Source organism: Lepidochelys olivacea (genome assembly GCF_965140295.1).
Source record: "Lepidochelys olivacea isolate rLepOli2 genome assembly, chromosome: 6".
Taxonomy (NCBI): Eukaryota; Metazoa; Chordata; order Testudines; family Cheloniidae; genus Lepidochelys; species Lepidochelys olivacea.
Window position 1 is genome coordinate 129,621,827 of NC_140416.1, and position 19,381 is coordinate 129,641,207.

Genomic DNA, 19,381 nt, shown 5'->3' on the forward strand with positions numbered 1-19,381 from the left:
CTCCTCCTCTCCTAAAGGCCAGCCCTTTACACTGCTCACGCTTTGGGACAGGGACTGTATTGTCAATATGTTTGTACAGCAGCAAGTACAACGGGCCCTGCCCTAGACATGGCCTGGAGGCATTAGTGCGACACAAACAGGAATAGTACTAGTTACTCAGAGCTGTTACACAGATGCTCCCCTGAGCTGTCTGCTTTCCTGTGGCTTGTGCAGACGCTGTAATGATGGCATCAATAAGGCTGTTTGAGATTCTTGACGGGAAAGGCGCACGCATCCCGAAACCCACTATTTGAAAAGTAATCCGCCCCTCGAACCATTCAGTGTCTCAGGGCAGCCGCAGCCTGAGCTCCTGGCCTGGCACGTGTGGAATGCAGGAGGTCCTGCACCCTAGCCGTCTGGCAGGCTGTGTCTCCGTGCGGGAGGCTGTATAATAGGCTCACAAGACACCGGGGCATTGGGACGGGTTCTTAGTTAAGCATTTGTGTGGAACGTTCAGCAGGTCACGTACACCGTGTGAGCTCGTGGTCTCTGTTGTCAGAGGTGCCACCATTTGGCTGAGATGTAACCCACAGGACTGACCATGCCGAGAGCAGCGGTGTTAGCCCTCGTGCCCAGGCCACAAGGCAGTCTTATTTAGTGCTCAGTCAGTGGCTTCCTTGCTGCCTACATTTCCCCTGCAGTATCGATGGGATGCAGTTCTCTGAGCCTTTGCAAAGGGAAGGGAGGAGGACTCGGGGCACACCCTGTGCTGGGAAAACAGATGGAAAATACATGACCCCCCCCCAGTGCCACCCAGAGCACCAAACAGCACAACAAATGAGCTCTTCTGCAGGCTCTTCATGAGCCAAGGAGAAGAGCTGCTCCGCGCACAGGTGGCTCAGTACTGCCCAGGGAGGGAGGAAGGGATCCGCTTGCTACTGAGCGATTCTACCGGAATGAGCACAGCGTAAATGGTGGACAAATGCTGTAGGGAGATAGACTGAATTCCAGGGGAGTCAGGTGAAATCCTGCTAGTGCCTCTTTAAATGCAAACACAGGATACGCTTCTTCTCTCTACCTTAAACCGTGCTCTTGTGTTGCACAAACAGCTGCCACATGCCACCCCAGAGGGGGAAGCATATTATTGGGGAGAGGGGGTGAATTGATTACTGTTTGTGACGTGTGTAGGGCTCCTTTGGGAGGAATGGCATCACAGACCTGTGACAGTCAGCTAGCATTTACCAAGCCCTGCCTTTATAAATCAGCCAGTATGCAAACTCTGCCATAGTAAAATGTTTATTTGTTAAGGTGATATAAGTTACTGAGCGTTTTACAGTCTGTGAATTCACCACTGGCAACATTTAACACGAGTTCATATGGAAGCTGTTGCCACCATATTATTTATTTAAAAAATCTTGAAGGCCAGAAAAGATATTTAGAATGAATGTCGAAGTTGGGGGCGTGGGGAATCCAGGAACCGGGAAAGCATGTTTATCCAAGGGAGCCAATCTCCACGTCCTGTTGGTGCAGGCTGTAGATGTCAAATGAGAGTTTCTGCTGGGGTGAGAATTGGTTCAACAGCTTAATCTTCAGTGAGTTGGATCATGTTGTTTTTTTCTGAGTGAAAACATCAATGGCAACACTTTTTGGAGGTGGCAGAGGGCAGGCGTTCTTCAGCTCAATTCCTGCGCCTGTGAAAAGAACCAAAACAAAGGCAATAAGGAGATAAGGGGGTATGGCTTAGACTGTCAGTTAATCACATGTCCTACAAATGCAGGGCCAATGGGAGGGTGCAGAAACACTTTTCTGACTGGTATAGTCCAACTACCATTGCATAACCTGCCCCCCACACTCCATGCCTGCCATTGAGCCAGCCACAGCTGGCCAGCGCTTTTCAGCACAAGGAGAGGCTGAAAAGAATCCCTCCTGCACTACCATAGGGTGGCTGTTTGCAAACACAAATGCCAACACTTGGCAAGCAAAGCCAGGTGAATAATGAAGAAAAAACAATTAACGGAATAAGTTACCCCCCCATTGCAACATTAATTGACTACAGTATTTAACTAACCCTCCTATTCAACCAGCAGTAACTGAAAGACAGAAGGTGGAGCCCACTGCAGTGCCAATTACTAGGACAAAAGACATTGCTCTGCAATCCATCTTACGTTTGCAAATTCTAGGGCTGGTCCTTGGCTCGTTCAAGCCAATGACAGAACAGTCACTTGGCTCTGTGGAGGGAATCCCACGTTTCACGTGCTTTGACTGATTTGTACCGAATCCCCCCCCACCCCCCCGCACATGCTGTTCCAACAACAAAACTTCAAATGACCCCTTCCTTTGTGGGTGTCGCATGGATTTAAAAAAAAAATCACTTTACAGTCGTGTGCACAGTTTACAGCTTACCCAGGCCAGCACGTGCCGATCCTTGGACCTACCCTGATAAGCTGTTTGAAATGCACTGTGGCGCACTTGAAATAGATCCGTATTTTTCCAAAAGCTGCTAGTGAGCTCATCTAGCGCCCCACTGAGTGGGGAAGAGGAAGGAATTTTTTAGACACTAGTCTAATGACTGACATTTCAAAATGCCATGTTGTACGTGTGGCAGTTTAACAGGGCCTAGCATGTATTTTAAAACTGCTTCCTAGTTTGCTGAGGTTTTCAGAGTCCTTCAGCCTGTTCCCTAAGGTCAATTATTCCAGGTCCAGCTGTCTCGTCTGGCGGGCACAGTCTGCAGAAGGCTGAAGCTGGGCTGTGTTACCCAGTCCAGTGGGAATAGGATGGGATACAGTGACAAAATGCCACCAGCTTTCTACCCGCTGCTCCATCTGGGGTGGGATTCGCCCTTGCAGGGCAGGCTGTGAGGTCCAGATACAACTCCCCCCCCCCACCAGCACCCAGGATCTGAGGGGTTGGGGGATTCCAGGGGATTCCCATGGCTCCACCAGAGCTTCAGCTCTCCATTGCTCCCCCAGTCCCGCCCCGCACCCTCACCAATGGGTGTGAATCCCAGGGCTTCTAGGTCTGGGGGGAAATGTCATGAAGCTTGCTGGAAATGAGGGCTAGGAGCATGATTGGGCCAAAGGCACCCTATGGAAATGGGGAAGGGGTGAATTTTCAAATGCCCTCCTGGTTCTGACATGGAGTAGGTGACATTTCCATGGAGGGATCATCATGACAGCCACTGTTTGTTTGTCTTGCTGTAGCCCTCAGTGGCCCCAACGGAGGGCAGGGCCCCATTGGGCCAGGCCCTAGATATGCACAGGGAAAGGAAAGATGGTCCTGCCCTAGGGTGACCAGACAGCCAGTCTGACAAATTGGGACAGGGTGCGGGGTAATAGGCACCTCTATAAGACCAGGACTGCCCCTATAAAATGGGGACGTCTGGTCACCCTGTCCTGCTCCAAAGAGCTGAGTCTAAGGCAAGTGACAATGGCACGTGATAAATGCACATCACTGCAAAGATGGGGCAAGAGTGCTACACGCAGAGAAAACAATCTCCTCTTCTCAGCAACATGGCGGGTGCATGGCATCCCTAGCTTCCAGAAACCTGCCGCTCTCTGGTACTGGCAGGGTGCTTGTGCGGGGTGCCGTTTGATTCAGCGTTCTTGAAGGCAGGCGAATGGAAACACAGAAATTAAGTGGTATTTTCACAGGAAGCCGGCAGTCTCAAAGAAGCAAATGAGTGTGCAGCCAGCTAGCTGTGTTATCTTGGTTCTAAGTGCAGGCTTTATCAGGAAACAACCTGTCTCTAAAGTGCAAAGGTAAGATACAGAGCTCTTAAAAATCTCCTTATGCAACATAGCTTGTCTCAGCGGGTTCCGTGCTTGGGTAGCAGTGCGTTCTCCAGGAACGGTCAGTTATCATCGCTGCAGATTAAGCTTTCTCCTTTTTTATGACATCGTCCTGGGCACCTGATTCTTGGGAGTTGGCCAGTTGCATCCAAAGCCTCTTGTGAGTAAGGTGAGCAGGATTCAAACTCTATCCACTCTGCTAGTGTTGCTCAGATCTATTTACCTAGGCAGGATGACCAGATGTCTTGATATTATAGGGACAGTCCCAATATTTGGGGGTTTCTCTTATACAGGTGCTTTTACCCCCCACCCCCGTCCCGATTTTTCACCCTTGCTGTCTGGTCACCCTATATAGGTCCTCCTGTAACCAAAATGCCCTGCATGCCCCATTTCCCCACTGCAAGCAATGGTGGATTTGGGTCCCTCAGGAAAGCGAGATCAGACCCACACTGGACTATAAAAGGGAGAATATGTAACTGGTACAAATTGTTACTTACAGTATTGATTTACTCTGACCGTCGAAATCTAATGGCTAATTTATCTTCCTAGCCCTGTATAGAAAAAAGAAAGAATAACGGTATCACTCTTCGCGGGTGTCCCAGTTCGATAGGCTGCAGAAAACAAAGTGAGGCTAGAATGTTGTGAGCGCGAGAGGTTGTAATTTCTTGCACCCACAGGATCTGAGGTGGCACTTACATCGTGAAAGGCGAGAATAAGAAGGACAGGAACTCTACAGGCAGGGCTATAGGCGGAATCAAAGTAGAGCAACATCAGGAGAAACCACTTACCCACGGCATACCCCAGCACTGGTCTGGAACTGCAAGCAAGCGCCATGATGCAGGAAGTGTGCAGAAGCAGAACCCTGACATTTGTAAGTGCAGGCAATGTAATGCATTTTTATGTTTCTTACTTGAATGAACATAAATCTGACATCAGGAATCACAACATTCAAAAACCGGTAGGAGAAAACTTCAACCTCTCTGGCCACTCAGTAAAAGACTTAAGGGTGGCAATTCTGCAACAGAAAAGCTTCAAAAACAGACTTCAAGGAGAAAATGCTGAGCTTGAATTAATATGCAAACTAGATACCATTAACTTGGGTTTGAATAGAGACTGGGAGTGGCTGTTGAAATTGTATCTATTGCCCCATGTTAAGTATCCTCCCACCTTCTTGTCAACTGTCTAAATGGGCCACCTTCATTACCACTACAAAAGTTTTTTTCTCCTGCTGATAATAGCTCATCTTAATTAATTAGCCTCTCACAGTTTGTATGGCAACTTCCACCTTCTCTGTATGTATGTATGGTTTTAGAGTAACAGCTGTGATAGTCTGTATTCGCAAAAAGAAAAGGGGTACTTGTGGCACCTTAGAGACTAACCAATTTATTTGAGCATGAGCTTTCGTGAGCTACAGCTCACTTCATCGGATGCATATCGTGGAAACTGCAGCAGACATTATATACACACAGAGATCATGAAACAATACCTCCTCCCACCCCACTGTCCTGCTGGTAATAGCTTGTCTAAAGTGATCATCAAGTTGGGCCATTTCCAGCACAAATCCAGGTTTTCTCACCCTCCACCCCCCCACACACAAACTCACTCTCCTGCTGGTAATAGCCCATCCAAAGTGACAACTCTCTTCACAATGTGCATGATAATCAAGGTGGGCCATTTCCTGCACAAATCCAGGTTCTCTCACCCCCTCACCCCCCTCCAAAAACCACACACACAAACTCACTATCCTGCTGGTAATAGCTTATCCAAAGTGACCACTCTCCCTACAATGTGCATGATAATCAAGGTGGGCCATTTCCAGCACAAAACTGACAACTGGCTGGTTTGGTATTTAACCAAAAGCCTTTTCTGCCTTAAATTTAGTCACAAATAATTAAATCTGTTTGCCTGGGGCAAGTAACTTTTTGTATAGAGGGGTTCAAAGAATGGATTTCACACTTGGCATGGTAACAGCGAAGGAGCAGACTTTGCAACTGAGCCAGTAAGTTTTGATACAAATTTCGTGAGGCTGCAAACTGCAGGAATTCTGCTGAACAGCAACTTCTAGAGTCAACGTTTGCTTTTAATAAGTACGAGGCAATGGGAAATAATAACAGTGACAAACACGAATACTGTATTACGAGAAGGCCCTGTGTATAGACTCCCCCTCTGCTGCTTGCTGCATTAATTAATTAGGAAAAAACAGTTTCTCCCTCCTCTGCATGGTGCACCTTGCTGCTGTTGTCCTCAGAGGTGCTGCTGGTGAAAGGGACAGGGCATTCCCCAGAAGGATTCCCATTGACTTTGCAACATCAGGGACATAGGAAAATGCAGCACAGTGTTTGCTCCATGCAAAAGCAAGCGCAAGCATAATATTCTGGGTCAGAGCCTCAGCTTGTGTAAATGGGAGTAGCTCCATTGACATGCCGATTTACATCATTTGAGGATCTGATTCGTAATGTGGTTCTCAGCCTTCTGAAAGGTGATTGCCTAAACAATGGACAATCAGAGCATGACAAACAGTTGTCAGTTCTTTTGAATGTTCCTTGGGCAATAAGACCATGTTTTCATTAGCAGCAAAGCTAAGCCTTCTTACAGCTTCGCAAAGAGAGAGCAGGCTCAAAGGCCTCCCTCTTCCCAGCTGGTTTAGCAGATTGTTACAGCTCTTCTGCTCTGGAAACACACGTTATGCATCAATCAAAAGGCAAGATCCCAATTTTGATTTCAAACCTCGCACACAAAAGCTTAATGCTGGTGAGAGGAGCGCTCTGTGAATAGTGCCCTTTGGGGCTCCATTTTCTGCTCAGTTTAGAGGGGTCCATGGCTCCTGCAGTTTTCACTGAGGTATAATACAGCATCGAAGGAGCTGCTTTGAATGAACATGCTAGCAAAGCTTCTGTGATTTGGCACCCTATATTTACCAGGCACGCTCTCAGGTCATAAGGGGGAGCTATGTTCAGTTTACAGGGGAAAAGTGTTGATCTTTTCACTATGAGGGTAGTGAAACACTGGAATGCGTTACCTAGGGAGGTGGTAGAATCTCCTTCCTTAGAGTTTTTTAAGGTCAGGCTTGACAAAGCCCTGGCTGGGATGATTTAACTGGGAATTGGTCCTGCTTTGAGCATTGGGTTGGACTAGATGACCTTCTGGGGTCCCTTCCAACCCTGATATTCTATGATTCTATGATTCTATGATCTAGACTTGGCTGATTTTTACGAGTTGGCTGATTTTTACGAGTTGGCATAAACGAAAGAGGTTTGCAAAACCACCAGTCAGCGACCAAGAGCCCAGTGTGAACGTTCGTCTGGTAGGCACATTGAGAAAGTGGCTTTCTACCTAAAAGTGGGTGACACGATGCACCTGGCCACTGCAAAAGAGGTGGGTCAAAGGGTTTCTGAACTGTCACAATGACCTCACCTGGGTATTATGGACAGACTAGGCAACAAAACATCAGGGAGCTGAGTTTTCCATGGGACGGACAAGATTGGCTGATTTAGGAACAGTACTTAATAATGGGGTAACCATACGCATCCTTGAGAGGCTGAACCTTCTCCAGTACCCTTGGATACTAACACACCCAGCAGCATCTACCATCTGCTTTCCCAGCTACACAATTCTGCATGCAGACCATGCTTCACTGGTGGGCCCTTGTCTCTATTTTCTGCATTCCCTGAGAGGCGGGGCAGAGAGCCAGAATTTGGGCTAAAGGACAACATGGAGCTGAATGGAAGCTGGACAGGCTGGCAGCTGGGACTCCATCTTTTCCTGGAGGGGGTGGGGCTGGGACACGTTGTTCTATCTGATGGTTCTATTGTTGCTCTTTTGCATAGGAGCATGAGGAAACTGGAGCGTTTTCAAGCCAATAAAAATACAATGGCAGAAGTCAAGCCACATCTGCCCCAAGAACTGAACTATCCCATATTCAGCCCAGAGCAAGGAACCCCCCCAAAGCACAACCAGAAAGGCAGCACAGAGAACCTCTAACACAGCAAACCCTCTCTGCGCCCAGCACTGTTTCTCCATCCAAACCATGACAGCAACCCCAGTGCCTGTTCTTTCAGCAGAACAGTTAATTTCAGAAGGGGTGGGAGAGGAGGTACATGCCAGCAATTTTGAGAACCAATAACACGCTTGTGAATTTCCCCCCCTCTGGTGATTATAAGAGAAGATCCCGTTTCATGTGGAGCTCTTAGCATCGGAATCCGGCTCGCATTGCCCCTTTGGAACAGGGTCTGTATTTTACAAGCCACAGGCACCTGAGGTGATTCATTGCGGAAAGTCTTCTGCTGGCTAAGTGCTTAGCACAATCCCTAGTGGTCTCAGTGGGTGAAAGGCACCTGTGCAGGGAGCCCGTACATGAGATAGGTGCCATTAAGTTCCAAGAATTTAGTGGTACCTAGTTCTTATGCTGGCCTCCTTGCACAGGGGGGATTTCACCAGCCCTTGCTAACCATCTCTCTTCTTTTCTGAAAGGTTTCCAGTAGTTCACACTGAGTATGTGTGTGTAAGTTTTGTTCTTCTGAATAATGAATGCCTTTGTCCGAGCACACTCTGCCCCCAAGCAATTGACACAGCTGGCTTTGCAGAATTGGAAGAATACGGATTCTCCTCCATCCTAGGATGTTCCACACTTTGGAGGAGTCAAGCCCATGGAAAACCTGAATAAAATGAAAGGTCCTGTTGCACATTTATTACAGTGGAATGGCAGACATTTTATGCCCAATGCATATACACTGCATATATTTCAGATGAAGGGAGAGAGAGCCACGTGAATAACCTTCTCTGATATCCAATCTAAATATTCCTGTAATGTTACCATAGAATTAAACCAAACTGTGCCATCTGGTCCCCGAAAGCCTCTGACGGAAATGCACAGTGGATGGATTTTTTAGCTTTAGTGTTTACAAAACTGACTCTTTAGTGTAAAAAAGAAAAACCCAAGAAGCTATTAATATTTTGGCACTTGCACAGCACGTTAGACACACGTTAGTTCCAATTTCAGACAACATATATAGCATTGTAGTTTGTTACTTTTAAACTGCGCATGAGTGAAACAAACAGATCAGCAGAAAACCCTGTAAAGCTACCTTCTCACCTACGCACAGGTTCAATACACTGGCTCCATAGTATTTTATTCCCTCAGTACAGACCACATGGTATTTTCTCTTAACCATGTCTGACAACACCTTCGCTTTAAGACTACGGGAATTAGAATAAATAGGTGGGGATGCTTTGTGACACAACGTTTTAGCAGCTATCAGTGTGTGCCCCTGCCGAAAGGGACCTATAATGCATGGATGGCAGAGAAACCCAAGGTTTTTAACTTGCTCATTGGGAATTGAATATCATCATTTTGAGCTTAGGTTTTCTTGTGGGTCTCTGCAGTTGCATGGGGAAAAAATGGTATATTTTTAGAAAGAGGGTTTCTCTCCTTCCAGCACAGAGTCAAAACATGGTCTATCTTCTAGTAGACTCTGATGGGGCCCTTTCTGGGCCCAATCCTGCAATGCCTTTGCAGATGCAATCCAGTGATGGCAATAGCAACATTGCAGGATCGGCCTGACAAGGGGCTAAGCTGATGCAAAACTGGGCTGTCCTGTAACAGATCATTGAGAATTATTTGGTTTCAAGCACCAAACTACTGGGTATAAAATACCATTTTGACCAGAGAGCAAAATCTCTCACTTGGTTACTGTAATCCTCAAAACACTAATACTGCTAAGGAAAAAGGGCCTACTACCTTAACTACTGGATAGGTATGATTTGTTGCCAAAGTGAGGCTAAAACTATTGAATTACATTGAGTAGCATATTACAATTGTCACGCCATTAAAATATCTCTGATTTAGACACAGAGAACAAATGAGCTGAGGTGAAGGGAAGAGTGGAATGTACTGGGGGGGGACCCAACAGAGCAATAGAAACACTTGTTTTCCTTGCGAAAATGACTGTTTCAATAGTTAGGCAAGTATTTCCGCACATTTATGTTTTATGCAACAGACTGGAGTGGCTCTCTCAGCAGTTCTATCTCGCCACTCCTTCACAGCATCACTCTTCTCTCTTTGTTTCGAATCGTATAATTGAAAAATGAGATTTAAATCCCAAGGCACAACAATCGGATAACTGGCGAGTTCATGGCTGGGACTGCCTTCCATGCCCCTTATCATACCCAGACAGCGGAGAAATCTCCAAACAGTATGCAAACGCACAGAAATGACAACCATAAGAAGCACCAGGGCTGGGAAAGGATTGTATTAATTATTAATTATTAGTTAATATTATTAATTTGCCAGAAGATGATACACCTGCCTAGTCATGCCCTGCAGCCTCAGAGAGATTTATCTTAACATGAAAAGGAGTGCCTTCCTTTTAACCATCACTAATCTTCACACTATGCACTCACGTCTAATCTAAGGCCTGTACTGGGGACTGTGTCTTGGCAGATCTACTGTTTCTCATGCATGAGAAGCAGTAGGTTGTCACGATGCAGGGTCATGGAAGGGTTCCAGCACCCAGGACCCAGGCCGCTTGTTTCAGATGGCTAAATTAAGCGCTGGTGTTGCCTGGCTCTACAGTGTTTGGCTGGGGTACTGTGTCCAGGCCGCCATCCTGACAGGTCCTTGCTAAAGTGGGGATGAAGACTGGGCAGGTTTCCTGCTAGCGAGGCTGGCTGCAGATTTCTGAGCCCGACACTCCTGCGCTTGCACCCATAACCCCCCATTGCAATCACCACGTGTCTTTACTGATTAGGGACGGCAGCTCTGGGCCCTGCATTATTGTTTTTCTCCATTTATTCTGAAACTAACAAACCTGTCATGCTCAGACCCTTTGCTGCCCCCACCCCCAACACACTTCAAAGCCCTGAATGCAGACATGCCGGCATTTGGGATTATGGCTCTGAGCCAGGTCCTCTGTGGGTGTACAGACATTGTCACTGGCTGGGGTGGAGCAACACCCATCTCCACCAGCTGAGGATCTGGCCCTGGGTCTTCATTCCCGCACACTCAGACAGAGTCTTTACTCGCACCAGACTGCTGAGGGCATCGCCTTTCCCCTCCCCTCCCTGCACCAGCTGGGTAACATCAATACCAGGGAACCCCTAAGGCACCTACACCAAGAATGCTGCTTCAAAGGGGACTTCCTTTAACACTGGCTGGGTATACTTATTGAGTATTTTATTTTACACAACATAACAACACAGAGTTGTTGTTTCTGTACAGCATTTGCCTAAAAACAAAGGCAACACCATGGTCACTGAAAAGAAACATACAGTCTGATCGTTTTAAAAAATATCATTTTACTGATTGATCCATCAGTTGTCTTTTGTTAGCTTGGAGGAAAGAGCATTTCCTTTAGAAAAGGCTTTTTCTGTGAAACTCTCTTTTGTTTTCTGCTACTGCAGAACCAGGAAGCCAGTCCTAGAGTAGGGGAAGGCACTGGTGCTGTTTCATGCTTTTTCCCTTTAATCATTTTATCTTTGAATGTTGCCTTCGGTTGTTATATTAAATAAAATAAAATAAACATAACAAACCCTGTGTGCCCTGGGCAGCTCACACACAACCCTGCATGGACAAGCCAGAACTCAGCGAGACAGGAGTGGGATTCCAAATCCCCATCTCCCAGCAGGGAGGTCTCAGACAATGTTTGCTGTTTTGTTTTTCATGGCAATAAAATAAAATACACTTTAAAAAGCAGGTCACACAGTGCTTTCCAATATCCACTCAGAACTCGAGAAAGTTGCTTTTCCACTATCCACATCAGAATTGTCTGACTGAATTAGCATCCCATTCATAGACATGCTCCTTTTAGACCATAATCCACCTGTGTTCTGGGAGTTACCATAACAATGGTATTCCATTAATTCTCCATTCAGGGAGTACCTGCGCTTTGCTCTGGATGTTTCAGCTGGCAAAGTGAGAAACTTACTTGGCTTTGATTGTGCTCTTTTGTAGGTGGGGGGCCCTTTGGCAGAGGCCGCGGGACGACTAGCTAGCTGCAGCGCAGTGGAGTTATTTCGGTTAGTGTTCTGGGACTCGATATTTGTGAGAGCTTCGCTCGGTGGCTCGTTGCTTGGCTTTGGCCCAGGCTTTCTCTTCTGCTTTTGGGAGGCAGAGGCGCTGGAAGTCCACGTGTGAGGCAGGGCAGAGGTAGTGGTAGTGGGGTCCTGGCTCGAGCAAGTGTCTGAGGACTGAGTCACACTGTCCTTAGAGACCCTGGAGCACTGGACGCTCTCCTCATGCCCGACGGCCTGTTTGGACATCGACGGGGGCATCGCACCACTGCAGCCTTGTACCTGAGCCCCGTTGGTCTGAGAATAAACATTGCTGACCTTGGTCGCCTTGTGCTGCCCACTGTTGTTACACACCTTGTAGCGGATCATGAGGATGATGATGAACACGAGCACGGAGGCCACGATAATCCCACCAATGATGATAATCATGGTGCCGCCCAGGAACTGGGATTGCATGAAATGGCAACGGACATAATCCTGCTCGGTAGTAAACTGTATGCACCCGACGACCCTGGTGGCCGTGAGGGAGGTGATGCCGTCGTCATAGATTGCCAAGACACACAAGTCGTAGACAGTCCCAGCGGCCAGGTTGTTGACCAGGAAGGTTTTGCTCGTGGGAGGTATCATTCTGGGGGACAAGGGAACTGGTGTTATTAAACAAGGCACTCACAGTCATCTCCCATCCCCAGCTCTCAAGTCACCTGTGAAGGCGATCGCCCCGAAGAGGCCAATCCCTCTGGTGTTAACACACGGCACCCAGGCAGTCTAACGTTACACGGAGCCAATTCAAATGGCTCTGAGCCAATGGTGCTGCCTCTCCCATTGGCAAGCCCACTAATTGCCTTGCTCAGCAGCACAGAGCTCCTTAGAACAGCCACTGCTAAATAACAAAAATCATTTATGACAAATTGGTTTTGAAAGGTGGGACTGTTACAGTAGCTGACTTGGAAACAAATCCACTTAGCACATAAAACACCTCTGCGGGCTCTGCACCAGGCTGCGCGGCAGAGAGACTGAGGATAGCATTCGAGGGCCTTAGCGGACATACATTATTGACATCTTTCTCCCAGGTTTTCAAAACCTGAGGGTGTAAGAACCATTTAACTCATCTAACTTTACAATCCTTCTGCTGATCAGATTACCGCAGGGAATAAAGGTCAGATTGGATTATCCAAAAATAACTACTATTCAAAGTAATTTTCCTATTTGTTAGTTGAAAATTGCATTAGTCTTTCAAAAGCCCTGCGCCATATGTTTCCGAGGACCGTATTCTGATCAGGAGAAGTGATATTGTAACCACTCCTCAGTAATGGACTGCAATGAAACAGTGCATTAATAAATCAATAGGAAACAATTTGATGGAGAGCTAAGTGCAGATACAGATGTGGTTGGCTCTGTCTTACCTGTAAACAAGTGAATCATCATAAGTACCATTGTACTGGATTTGAAACATACGTATTCCAGGTATATTTCTTTGAAAATTAAATTTGAGTAGCACAGTGGATGACGTTGCTTCTGCTACTACAACTTTCTTATCCTGGCTGACTTTAGTCTCCCCATTATTACTGCTCGCATTGGATCCTGACTTGGTGGAGGTTGAGATGTCCGAGGAGCCAGGGTCAGGCTCATGAATGTGGTTTGTACTGTTTAGCAAATGAGGAAGTTTGATTATGTGAAGATCCACCATTTGAGTGGCTTCTCCTGCAGGATTCGATGCTATGCAGGTGAAGGAGCCTGTATCCTTCACAGTTGTTATAAGTATGTCTAGCGTTCCATTGTCGTACACCAACGACCTTGTTGCATTTGAAATAAGTTTGCCTTCTGGTGAAATCCAGTGAATGGCTGGCTCTGGATCGCCCCGGGCCTTACATCTCAGAGTTGCCCGTTGACCCTCCAGCACTCTGAGCTCATGGGTATGTCTAGTAATGAGAGGGGGTTCACACAGGAACTCTTCCTCTGGGACTGACCAAAAATACCGACCAGATAACAGTGGAGGAGAAGCGCAAGTCTCTAGGTCATCCTCTCTGGAAAGACGCCTCAGCCACAGGAGTTCACAGTTGCAATGCAAAGGGTTTCCACCGAAGCTTAATGCAAAAGTAGAGGGGCTGATGATTCCTGAGGTTGCTAATACCTGAGCTCGTTGAAAGAGAGGATCAGGTGGCAGCTTCTGCAGTTTATTTGATGTGACATCTAACCTGGTCATCTTGTGGAGGTGGGAGAAAGTCCCCTTAGGAATGTGATCAATCATATTGTGGTCTAAACTGAGTGTGTGCAAGCTAACCATCTTCTCCACAGCATCCCAAGGGATAGTTTCTAGATTGTTATAGGACAAATCCAGTTCCTCAAGAGCTAAAACATCATCAAACGCTGTGGAAGAAATTAAAGTCAGCTGATTGTTGTTAAGTATCAAATGGTGCAGGTTGGAAAGCCCACTGAACATGTCATTGGTGATCTTAGTCAACCTGTTGCTGTTCAAATGCAAAGCTCGCAAATTGCGCAAATCAGAAAATGCATGAGGTGTAATAAAACTTATTGTATTCCTGGATAGCGTCAGGTCCACGAGGCTGGTCATGTTGGCAAAATCTTTCCTTTTGATATTTGTAACAAAATTGTCTGCCAGTCGCAGTTCCACAGTCCTTCTGTCAATGTTTGGGGGAACAAATAAAAGCCCTTTCTTGGCACAAAGGGTTGCAAGATTTGGAGACAAAATCTGACAGACACAGCGCTTGGGGCAGATCTGGGCTCTCACTGCTACGCCAATGAACAGCAGATACAAAAGCAGTTTTTCCATTGTAGATCAGGTTTCAGAGCCTGAAAGAGAGTGCAAAGCACATTGTTAATATCTCCCATGTGGAACACAACCCATGTGATAAGGAGGCAAAGGAAGGAAGGATGGGCTAGTGGTTACAGCACTGGGCTGTGGCTCAAGGGATCGGGATGCTGGGGGTGTGGCTGTCTCTCAATACATTGTACGCTGAGAAGCACAATGAGGCCATAGTCTCGGTGCTACCACGGGAAAAATGATGACACCAACAGGAGATGGTCACATTAGGCTGAGAAGAACCCCAATACAATGAATACATGATAACTATGATGGGCAGTCATAAGCCGTGGGTTTACTTTTTAATGGTGACAGGTGTCATCCATTAGCAAACAGCAGACCGTCACAGGATTCTTTGGTGGTTTATATGTTATTTGTTCGGTCTTATGGAAAGAGCAGGTGGATAACAGAGGCGCAGAATTTTACGTACTGTCAGCAGCGCATTTTGAAGACCCTGCCAACGCAACTCATTCTCGGACCTGCACCACCCGGTTATGCCTCTCCTTGGCCTCTCCTGAGCAGACATTGTCAACTCCTCCATTTTGGTGTGTCTTTGTGATACTGCTAAGTAGTCATCTGGGTGGGAAAGGAGTCTTGCACCTGTTTGTACAGACCTCGCAGCTGTTCAGCCAGTCTTCCTAAAAACGATAAGTGGAACATACAGGTCTACCCAACCCCTAAGCCCTTAGTGTTATGCGCAGAACAAACTCAAAGGAGTTTGTTGTCTACCATTCATAAATTGTTAACCATTTTGTTGGTGGAGAGCTAGATAAGTAGGGAACACAACCAAATTGTAGATGATTATCACTTTCTCCAACTCCCTGGGCAACAACACTGTATTCCCCTCACCCCCAGAAAATTCTGCCAGTACAATTACAGTCTTCGTCTTAGAGCTGGGTTCTAGCACATCTCCGCACACCAGAATTACACAACCACTTCACCAGCCCCATAAATACACTACCATAAAGACAGTACATTTTAAATGGCCATAAACACACGGAGACCAGGGGGGTGAGCTAATAGCTTTTACTGAACCAACTGTTGTTGGTGAGAGAGACAGAACTTGGTCCAGTAACAAAGAGCACGTCACCCACCTTGTCTCTCTAATAACCAGGGACAGGCATGGCTCCTGCACCCCTGCATATGCAAACAGACAAGACGTTTCACAGCTGTCCCAGGCTCAAAGCTTGTGAGCGTTTTTAGGCAAGCCCTGGGAACTTTGAATGGGGAACAATAATCCAGTCTGTCCATGAACTGGGAAATTAAATGGAATAAGAGTCTGTAAGATGCAAAGACAAGCAGTAAGACAATATCAAGCCCCTAAGTGCTGTTCCTCAGAATTGCTGAGCACCCACAAGTCTTTCTGAAACTAACATACCTGGGAGCTGTTCCAAACCTCTGACTCAGACCGCCAAGTCCCTCAGACAAGAGGGCTTCTTCACCTGACAAATTATCATTTAAAAAATGTACAGAGCCTTGAGGGTGTGGTTGATGATTCTTAGTGCTGATGACCATCTTCAACACATGATAAACTCCTGTAGAAGGTTTATTTCTAACAAACAGTCCATATACTGAGCTATCTGGTTATGATCTTGAATTAAAAAGTTCTTACTCAGCATAAACTGTTGCTAAATCATTTGTTACCCAAACAGTATTTGCACTTCTATGTAGGTGCTGAGGTTTTCCCCTCTAGCAAATTCCTTTTAGGCAGGTTGTATTTTTAAACAGAGGAGAGCGTATCACCCAGGGACTAGAAAATGGTCCTTCATCACTGAATCAATCTCTCAGCCAATGGCTCTCCCATAATACATGTGCTAGAGAATCAGTATTTATCTGACAACTGGAAAAGGATATAAAAACACATTTATTTTTTACAGCCAGCTGAGAGTGTAATTCTTTCTCTATAGAATCCAATGTTACACCAATTTATACTGGGCTCCTTCAGACCCAACTGGCCATTCTTGGACTATAAATGCACCCATTAAATTAGTTCCCTTTTCTGCTAGCCTTAAACTCATATGAAGCAGTCTGTTCCTGTCAACACCAGTAAAATTTTAGACTAAAACCTTTTGTAGCTCCATGGAGAATCGTTTTTGCATTAATTTTGACAGCAAGCAAACTTCAAGGATGATGTTTAAATACATTAAATACATTAAATTTCAGGCCTTTTTATGCAAGTAATATATGTTGGAAAGATTGTACTCCTGTAAATGGAATCAACGCGGTGGGAATTCACATAGTGAACAGAGACTAAATGAATACCATAATAATAACCTTTTTAGACAACAACTTAGAAGCTTAATTCACAATGAGCCTTGTTTGCACCTGTTTAGTACAGTTCATGTTATTTACTATGCAGCATGATTTAGTGTCCATAAATCTTTCCTCTGATATTGTTGTGTTGAGGCCAATAGCTATTAGAGCATGTCTGCATGTTTTCAACTAACATGCATCCAGGCAGCTTTGTTTTCATCCTGCATCCTAAATATTCTCATCATTGCTCGTGTGTCTGAGCATGCTGTTATTTATATAATAAAGCAATGACAACAATGTGCTAGGCATGTACAGATACCCACCACACACTGCACAGTGACACCCGGGGCGCACTGCACGGACACGCCCAGGGCACACTGCACAGAGACACCCGGGGCGCACTGCACGGACACGCCCAGGGGCACACTTCAAAGAGACACCCGGGGCGCACTGCACGGACACGCCCAGGGGCACACTGCACAGACACACCCGGGGCGCACTGCACGGACACGCCCAGGGCACACTGCACAGAGACACCCAGGGCTCACTGCACAGACACAGCCTGGGGCACACTGCACAGACACACCCAGGGTACACTGCACAGGGGCACCCAGGGCACACTGCACAGAGACACCCGGGGCGCACTGCACAGAGACACCCGGGGCGCACTGCACGGACACGCCCAGGGCACACTGCACAGACACCCGGGGCGCACTGCACGGACACGCCCAGGGCACACTGCACAGGGGCACCCAGGGCACACTGCACAGACACACCCAGGGCACACTGCACAGGGGAACCCAGGGCACACTGCACAGAGACACCCGGGGCGCACTGCACAGAGACACCCGGGGTGCACTGCACGGACACGCTCAGGGCGCACTGCACAGAGACACCCAGGACACACTGCACAGAGACACCCAGCACACACTGCACAGACACACCCAGCACACACTGCACAGACACACCTGGGGCACACTGCACAGGGGCACACTGCACAGGGGCACCCAGGACACACTGCACAGACACACCTGAGCACACTGCATAGACACACCCGGGGCACACTGCACAGACACACCCGGGCACAATGCACAGACACACCCAGGGCACACTGCACAGACACACCCAGGGCGCACTGCACAGACACAGCCTGGGCACACTGCACAGACACACCCGGGGCACATGATCCCGGCTCCAAATACCCAGCACTAGAGTGGCTCTCAAGAGGAGCAGGAGTGCACAGGTGCCGGCGGCTGCCATCCCCAGTCCCAGCATCCCTGCGGGTGAGGGAGGGCTGCCTTGGCAGAAGGCAGTGCAGGGTGGCGAGCAGGGGAGAATTGCAGCTGAGCGGAGTTCTGTCCTGATGCAGGCCCTGCAGCCTGTGCATGGGCCCTATGCAGAGCAGTGACCACCCAACGTCTGCAGCTGCCCCAGCGCCGTCCCAGCCGTTCTCACCAGTGTCCGTGTAAATGTGCTGATTGGACAGAATTGAACTCTCCACTGGCACACGTCAAAGCCGTCAACACGTTCAATGGAAAGTGGGCTGGGCTGTGGGTGGGTCAGGCTCCCGGGGCACTGCCTGCCCGCCCCGCCTGCCAGCTCCCCTGCCCGGTGGCCAGGCAGCTGGGTGCTGAAACGGATGGTTCCATTTGGCAGGAAATCCCGCAATGTCGACGCAGAACAAAGAAAGTGAAACAAACTGTCAACGTCCCAGAATTCCCATGAACCAGAGCTTCCCTTCCCTGGCCAGCTCCCAATGCCACCGCACGGGATATGCCTACGTGGGCGCTGGGGCTGGGATTCAAAGAGGCAAACCCGCAATAGATCTGCTCTCATTAGCACACTCAAAACAGAGTGTAGCGAAGGCTGTATATGGGGTAAGCTGCCCCCTGTATGTACCTAGCACCCCAGACAGGATTGCTCTAGGGGCGGCTCTCCCCTCCCACCACTCACAGTTACACTGCTAGGTCTAAGGCACTAGCTTGATTAGAGAGAGTGCAGGCAATTCTCCTCGAGCCGGAATGCACACCGCCGGGGGAAGTGTAGACACAATCTGGGACTGGACTGGAAGGAGACTCTGTATTGCTATAAAAACCAAGGGATGGGGCTGCTGCTCCTCACCCAGAAAATGCGGATATTGCTGAGGCCAGTTTGCAAGTCAGAGGGAAGATTCTGTGTTAAACCTCTCTCATAGGTATGTGTAACGTTTCCCACTGGCAAGCTCGAAGCCAGAAGAGCCTCTTGCCCCAAACGCCCTCAGATACGCCCCCGCTTGCCCTCGGCCATGCACGAGCACCCCAAAGGCCCGGGGCTGTGATGTGAACACAAACCCAGCCAAGGGGATTATAGCATTGCTGTCGGCACCCACAGGCCAGGGTCTCGGGCCTCCTCCCACACTGCTGTGACCTGGTGGCCAAAAGCAGCCGTGACTGGCTTGTTCTCTGCAATGGTTTGCTACCAGACTGTTTAATAACATTTTTAAAAATCGCAGTCTCTTGAGTGTTCTGTTATTTCTCTTCCTTTCCTGGCC

General features: G+C 47.7%; 1 protein-coding gene across 5 annotated transcripts in view; it reads right to left on the bottom strand.

Moving 5' to 3' along the window:
* Positions 1-1,266: 1,266 nt before the first annotated feature.
* The window catches only part of LRFN5 (leucine rich repeat and fibronectin type III domain containing 5), a 145,580-nt gene continuing 127,465 nt past the window's right edge, over positions 1,267-19,381 (bottom strand). For 3 of the 5 annotated variants that reach the window (XM_084632654.1, XM_084632656.1, XM_084632657.1), the window contains exons 2-3: positions 13,181-14,588; positions 9,672-12,405 (exon numbers count right to left, since the gene is read on the bottom strand). In XM_084632654.1, the coding sequence (XP_084488780.1) occupies positions 11,463-12,405; positions 13,181-14,568 (2,331 nt within the window). In that variant the 5' untranslated portion in view covers positions 14,569-14,588 and the 3' untranslated portion in view covers positions 9,672-11,462. Of the gene's footprint in view, positions 1,671-4,267; positions 4,322-9,671; positions 12,406-13,180; positions 14,589-15,028; positions 15,237-19,381 lie in introns of those variants that run through there. The other 2 variants (XM_084632658.1, XM_084632655.1) reach the window with 2 other exon arrangements.